The sequence below is a fragment of the Oncorhynchus mykiss genome, chromosome 19 (genome assembly GCF_013265735.2).
Source record: "Oncorhynchus mykiss isolate Arlee chromosome 19, USDA_OmykA_1.1, whole genome shotgun sequence".
NCBI classification, from domain to species: Eukaryota; Metazoa; Chordata; class Actinopteri; order Salmoniformes; family Salmonidae; genus Oncorhynchus; species Oncorhynchus mykiss.
Genome location: NC_048583.1, coordinates 44,529,723 through 44,537,282, shown reverse-complemented (window position 1 = coordinate 44,537,282; position 7,560 = coordinate 44,529,723). Strand labels below are relative to the sequence as shown.

Below are 7,560 nucleotides of genomic sequence, written 5' to 3'. Positions count from 1 at the left end.
ACGAGCGGCTAAGTAGGGAAAACAGGCCGAAATAAAAAACAAATATTCTGGTTAAAATATTTTTATAACAGATATTCAATGGTATAAGTTATTGGTGTAAAAGGCTCTGGGTGTGATAAGAGAGTTCAAAGAGATGCCTATGCTCAGAACAAGCTGTGTGACATTGAGTTGTGTGAGATTCTGAAAATGATCTTTCAGATAACATCCGTGTCAGTTTAACTGTTAACTCCCATCACTCATTGGCTGGCAGAAGAACATAATTACACTGCAATTGAATTCTAAACCATAGCATCCAACACCTATCTATCTGTGGACATAGAGAGAAAGTAACACCTATAAATAGGCAGGCCTAACATCCAGTGGGACAGCCTAGAGGGAAAAAAATGCTCTCATATAATCCAGCTTTGGATATAAACTATCAGAGTCCAAAGACAACCATCTGCTACAGTGTCCCCTGTCTGTTCTACCTGCCTTACAAGTTCAAATATACCTGACAACATCAGATGGACGACTGCCATTGATAATGCACTGTACCAATAGAGCTCAGTTCAGTAATATGGGTAAAACGTGTTATAGAAAATAATAATTTGGATCATTCAATAGGTGATTGATTTTCTCAATACATTTGAAAAGGTGAAACTTGAAAGACTGTATTTCCTCATAAGGTACATTGAGAAAAAATAAAGGCTGTTGAAGGGGGTGGGACGAATAAGGATCTCAGTTTGCAAACTCAACAAGGGGGGACCCCACTGGATGGACATTAACGACACCTGTTACACACCATGACCCTAAAAGGAGAGAGCAGGACCAATCAGGGCTCAGCACGGTGGACGCAGACCAGTCAGACCGCCAGCTCGGAAGAAGGACGAGACGTCATAACCCTCAGCTGTTCACCACATTTAGGGGCTCAGCTCACATTCCAGCAGCAGCCTGGCCCACTGACATATACAGTGTTTTACTGACTGGACCAAAGCCTCTCTTTTTCATCTCCTTAACAAGGCCCACAAGTCTACTATTTCCGCTCTTACCTAGTGAGTGTCAACGAAAACACTGTGACACATCTGCTCAATGTTTTTCGAGAGAGTTGTATGATGTACAATTTCAGTAAATGTCTTAATCACTTTTCAGATTTCTCACAAACCCTGTCCTTTAAAACAACAACACCATCAATCTAAATGTACAATGACCAATGCACCTTTTTGTGTGATTTCAGAAATCATGACTGATCAGAACCTTGATTCAGAATTCTTTAGTGTCAAATGGATGCACTGAACTTGCTATAATTAAACTATTCTGTCTGTTAAAAAAAATAGAATTTAAATGAAAGCTTTACCTACAGAAAAGTATTTAAATAAAGAAGACCATTGTAATTGCATTTTAATGGTCTGACACATTTGTAACACCCAGACATCTTAATAAAACAAAACATTCCCTTTTCAATTCTCATCTCTAAAGCATATCAGTCTGGCATTTCTCAGGAAGCATCTCACCATTTTTGAGGAGTTCCATCTCAACCAATCGCATAATTTGACTTGTAGGTCGTTTTCCTTTTTTCTAGCAGCTCTTATTTGGAATTGTGTGAACTCCGGGCTCCACCCCTGGTCCCCAGACCCCACTCTTATTTAAGGGGTCCTCTCACCCTCCTCCTTTGTCCCAGTGGAAGCATCAGTCTTGCGCTACAACTTGGTGAGTGCATATTTCTGTATATTACTACTTATTTCTATGGAAAACATGAGACTTTGTGGGGACTAAGTGTCCACATTTGAGTTATTTGAGTACATCTTAACCTGGCGCTGACCAGACAGAGCTGGTCTCTGACATTGGATGATATAGTGTTTTCTACCTGGATGGGTTGTTTGTAGCTTTATTGAAGCATGAACTAGAAATACACTTCAAACTGAAGTAACTGCTTATTGGAATGGATTCATGCTATCTCTCCAAAATAATACAAGACATTCAGCTATTCAGAAATAAATGATTTATCATCAGGTGTTGGTGGGGAGGGTGCCGGCAAATACAGTGTAATAACTTAGTATAATAACAGTTACCGATACACTGACCAACGCTGGTTTGGTCAGGAACATTGAGACAGAACTAAATTGTGTCTAATGAATGAAGCCATTATAGGCAGATGGAGCAAGGAGCCATGCTGTAAACAGAGGTGCTACAATGTGCCGACAGCTGCTCTCTGGGTTGGCTCCAACTCTCCCATGTCTGAAATAGTTCCAGATAGGGATCCATGGAGGTCAATGTGGCACTTGGTGTAGCTGTGCATGGAGCAGCCAGGGGGTGGAGCTTAAAATAGATAGCTGGTCTTGCTTCCTGCTTCCACTGATATGCCCCTTTTTGGAGCAGCCCTATAATGTCCCAGGAACAATCATGACAGCTGATACATAGTATCAGTGACTTCACAACATGTTTGGGACAAAAATAACATGGGATACATTGTAGATAGCTGATATTTGAAATACAAGGAATTGATAACATTTTCAAAATAGTTATAAGACAAGTTGTACGAATTTGACTACAGTAGTAAAATAAATATATTATTCCAAAAGACAAAAAAAATGCTGTATTTCGGATGCGAACATTTTTCATGTCAGTACAGTAATAAATCTGTGGTTGTGAACAAACCAATTAGGATAGGCTTGCTTGAAATTCTTTCAATGATGGGGAGGGGGGGGGGGGGGGGTTGCAGCTGTTCCCACCACTCAGTCTCACCCCTGTGTCTCTCTGTCACACACAGACCATCCCAGTAAAGCCTAACCATGTGTGACGATGACGAGACTACCGCCCTTGTGTGCGACAATGGCTCTGGCTTGGTCAAGGCTGGATTTGCCGGAGATGACGCTCCCCGTGCAGTCTTCCCTTCTATTGTTGGAAGGCCCCGTCACCAGGTACTGTACCATAATGTAACTGGGGCGGGTATAGATTGTGTCATTGTACGGACACACATTTATAGGGGGAAACTGTCAAAAAGGGTACATTATGTTAGTATGCACTCTGTCATCTAGGCTACAGTGATGATTGTGTCACTCCTAACCTCTCTTCTTTCTCATCCAGGGTGTGATGGTGGGCATGGGTCAGAAGGACAGCTATGTAGGTGATGAGGCTCAGAGCAAGAGGGGTATCCTGACTCTGAAGTACCCCATAGAGCATGGCATCATCACTAACTGGGACGATATGGAGAAGGTGGGTCCTAAATTACTACACACTTCTTACAACATCTTGCTGAGTTTGGGCATTGACTTTGGCACAAGACTAGAGTGCCAAGAGAGCAAGATAAACACATGCAGCATAATAACATAATAAACAGGGAACTCTTTCGTATCCTTGCAGATCTGGCACCACACCTTCTACAATGAGCTGCGTGTGGCCCCTGAGGAGCACCCCACCCTGCTGACAGAGGCTCCCCTAAACCCAAAAGCCAACAGAGAGAAGATGACACAGGTACTTTTAACTCCATTATTCCCCCCACTTTATTTCAGATCTACGTCTTCTGTTAGAGCATAACAGTCCAGCAAACTTCTGAAATGTCTCTCTTATTCTTGTGTTTTAGATCATGTTCGAGACCTTCAATGTTCCTGCTATGTATGTGGCCATCCAGGCTGTCCTGTCCTTGTACGCCTCCGGTCGTACCACCGGTCAGTATTCCAGGACACTGCCTTTTATATGTACCAATGTCAACCATGGATAGTTGCTATATTACTGATACAATATGTAGGTCGCTTCCACACATTAGTGGTCAACATAACAACAGGAGACAGCTCAAATCAAGGTGATGCACACATATAACAATAGTGTTGAGTAAGTGAGCTGTTTACTTGTCAGAGATAGCTAGATTAATTGTTCCTCTGTTGTCAAGGACATGTTAATCCCTGTTTGGCAGGGTGTGTGGCACACCTGTAGCCATTGATGTCAGCGGCATTGTTTGTTTATGATGTGACAAATGCTTGGAGTGATTCCCATATAACAGCCGACCATTCCTGTCAGTCATTCCTGTCAGTCATGTCTGACTGACTAGCGTGCCTTGTCTGCTCCCTATAGGCATTGTGCTGGACTCTGGTGATGGTGTGACCCACAACGTCCCCATCTATGAGGGTTATGCTCTTCCCCACGCCATCATGCGCCTGGATCTGGCTGGCCGCGATCTGACTGACTACCTGATGAAGATCCTGACAGAGCGTGGCTACTCTTTCGTGACCACCGGTAAGGAGAGCTAACTTCTGTCAATGACGTTATCCCTCATGTTTTATATTATTGTAATTTATGTGTGTTTAGAGCAATCTCTTGCTGTGCAGTTCTGTAAATGTTCTCCCTCTCATCATTGAAACGTGCCCCCCTTAGCTGAGCGTGAGATTGTGCGTGACATCAAGGAGAAGCTATGCTATGTGGCTCTGGACTTTGAGAATGAGATGGCCACCGCTGCCTCCTCCTCCTCCCTGGAGAAGAGCTACGAGCTTCCTGACGGTCAGGTCATTACCATTGGTAATGAGCGTTTCCGTTGCCCAGAAACCCTCTTCCAGCCTTCCTTCATTGGTAAGTCATACCTACAGTATGCATTATGCATTATGGTTACAATACAATGTGATATTACAATTAATGTTTTTGTGTTGCCGTGTCAATTAATGGACTTCTGTAATATCTTCTACCAGGTATGGAGTCTGCTGGTATCCATGAGACCGCCTACAACAGCATCATGAAGTGTGACATTGACATCCGTAAGGACCTGTATGCCAATAATGTGCTGTCTGGTGGTACCACCATGTACCCTGGTATTGCTGACCGTATGCAGAAGGAGATCACAGCCCTGGCCCCCAGCACCATGAAGATCAAGGTGAGGGACAATCCCGCCATGTTAACCTTCATGAAGTTAACCTTCAAGTTAATTGTCATGTTCCGATTTACAGTGGGTCTACGTGAAACTAAGCAATTCCCTGTACTCTGTTTATCTTCTAGATCATCGCTCCCCCCGAGCGTAAGTACTCTGTCTGGATCGGTGGCTCCATCCTGGCTTCCTTGTCCACCTTCCAGGCCATGTGGATCAGCAAGCAGGAGTACGATGAGGCAGGCCCCTCCATTGTCCACAGGAAGTGCTTCTAAACAATCAACCCCCCCCCCCCCCCCCCCCCCTTCACCCATACATTCATACTGTGTTGTTTACTGTATATACATGTACTGTTGTAATAAAAATAGATCCTTTTAAGTACATTTGTTCTTAACTGTTTTCGGCATTGTTATAGGCCTATCAAGATGCCATACGCCAACTTTAATCAATGTATCTATTAATCTATATATCTATCTGAAATGTGCATAGAAATATTGAATTTTGAAAAAGTAAATACGATTTTTTGTATTCATATTTTCCTTTGACTGATTGATTGCATTTAGACTATTTTTTAAGATACATACAGTGGGGCAAAAAAGTATTTAGTCAGCCACCAATTGTGCAAGTTCTCCCACTTAAAAAGATGAGAGAGACCTGTAATTTTCATCATAGGTACACTTCAACTATGACAGACAAAATTAGAAAAAGAAATCCAGAAAATCACATTGTAGGATTTTTTATTAATTTATTTGCAAATTATGGTGGAAAATAAGTATTTGGTCAATAACAAAAGTTTATCTCAATACCCCTATTACTAGCCTGTTCAACCTCTCTTTCGTATCATCTGAGATTCCCAAAGATTGGAAAGCTGCCTCGGCCATGCCCCTCTTCAAAGGGGGAGACACTCTAGACCAAAAATGCTACAGACCTATATCTATTCTACCCTGCCTTTCTAAGGTCTTCGAAAGCCAAGTTAACAAACAGATTACCGACCATTTCAAATCCCACCGTACCTTTTCCGCTATGCAATCTGGTTTCAGAGCTGGTCATGGGTGCACCTCAGCCACGCTCAAGGTCCTAAACGACATCATAACCACCATCGATAAGAGACATTACTGTGCAGCCGTATTCATCAACCTGGCTAAGGCTTTTGATTCTGTCAATCACCACATTCTTACTGGCAGACTCAACAGCCTTGGTTTCTCAAATGATTGCCTCGCCTGGTTCACCAACTATTTCTCTTGATAGAGTTGAGTGTGTCAAATCGGAGGGCCTGTTGTCCGGACCTCTGGCTGTCTCTATGGGGGTGCCACAGGGTTCAATTCTCGGGCCGACTCTCTTCTCTGTACACATCAATGATGTCGCTCTTGCTGCTGGTGATTCTTTGATCCACCTTTACGCAGACAACACCATTCTGTATACCTCTGGCCCCTCTTTGGACACTGTGTTAACTAACCTCCAGATGAGCTTCACTGCCATACAACTCTCCTTCCATGGCCTCCAATTGCTCTTAAAAGCAAGTAAAACTAAATGCATGCTCTTCAATCCATCGCTGCCCGCACCTGCCCGCCCTTCCAGCATCACTTCTCTGGACGGTTCTGTTATTTATTTATCTTGCTCCTTTGCACCCCAGTATCTCTACTTGCACATTCATCTTCTGCACATTATACCATTCAAGTGTTTAATTGCTATATTGTAATTACTTTGCCACCACAGCCTATTTATTGCCTTACCTCTCTTATCCTACCTCATTTGCACATGCTGTATATAGATTTTTCTACTGTATTATTGATTGTATGTTTGTTTATTCCATGTGTAACTGTGTTGTTGTATGTGTCGAACTGCTTTGCTTTATCTTGGCCAGGTCGCAGTTGTAAATGAGAACTTGTTCTCAACTAGCCTACCTGGTTAAATAAAGGTGAATTTTTTTTTTTTAAATACCTGGTAATGCTGGATCACAGAAATACCCCGTCACAAGGAACAGACAGCAGCCCTGCAATGGTGTTCATGGGAAGAGGTACAAAGACACTACTTATAATGAGTGAAAATCTTCTGAGACCAGGTGTAACTGTCAGCTGGAGAAGTTCAAAGAAAGACAGCAGAAACAGGCAAAGTACTACGACACCTCTGCTAAGGACCTCACAGAGCTGCAATGAGATGACAGGGGGAGAGCTCAGCCACTCACAGGACAGAAACAGTGGTGGCAGAGGGCCACAGTAGTCAGACCTGTGGAGCAAAGGTCCTATGAGGTGAAGACAGAACCAGGACAATTCTTCAGGAGGAACAGGCGACACCTGAGGAAGAGCGGAGAAATAGAGGAGGATTTCCCCACTGTTGAGGAGCCTGGCACATAGCCAGTAAACAGAGCACCAGCTGACGCCCAGCAGGGTGCTGAACACAACCTGGAGGTGAACGCTGCACATCAACAAGAAGATCCAAACATCTCAGGTCAAGCACCTCCTGATGTAATCAACACTCCCCACACAAGGTCTTGTATAGGTCTTCTGATGGCCCTACACCTGAATAATGAATGGCCAGTCAGACAGTAAACAAACATTCAGTTCACATTTAAGTTTATTGCAGACATGGACTACAAGCCAAAGTTAGATGGAGTCTGCCCTTGTAAAAAAAAAAGAACATGTAGCAATATTGGTGTTACCCATATTGATGTTACACAGGAAACGGAAGCCAGTGGTTACTTACTATAGTAATGTGCTGGTTGACAACATGCC

The 7,560-nt window shown here is 43.2% G+C and overlaps 1 protein-coding gene across 1 annotated transcript; it reads left to right on the top strand.

Annotated features, from left to right (window-relative positions):
- Nucleotides 1–1,540: 1,540 nt before the first annotated feature.
- Nucleotides 1,541–5,209, top strand: LOC110498364 (actin, alpha cardiac muscle-like). The gene is made up of 9 exons (XM_036954903.1): nt 1,541–1,686; nt 2,747–2,897; nt 3,064–3,192; nt 3,340–3,450; nt 3,560–3,644; nt 4,048–4,209; nt 4,348–4,539; nt 4,656–4,837; nt 4,960–5,209. The coding sequence occupies exons 2-9, from the start codon at nt 2,769–2,771 to the stop codon at nt 5,101–5,103; spliced, it is 1,134 nt and encodes a 377-aa protein (XP_036810798.1). The 5' UTR covers nt 1,541–1,686; nt 2,747–2,768; the 3' UTR covers nt 5,104–5,209.
- The last annotated feature ends 2,351 nt before the right edge of the window (nt 5,210–7,560 follow it).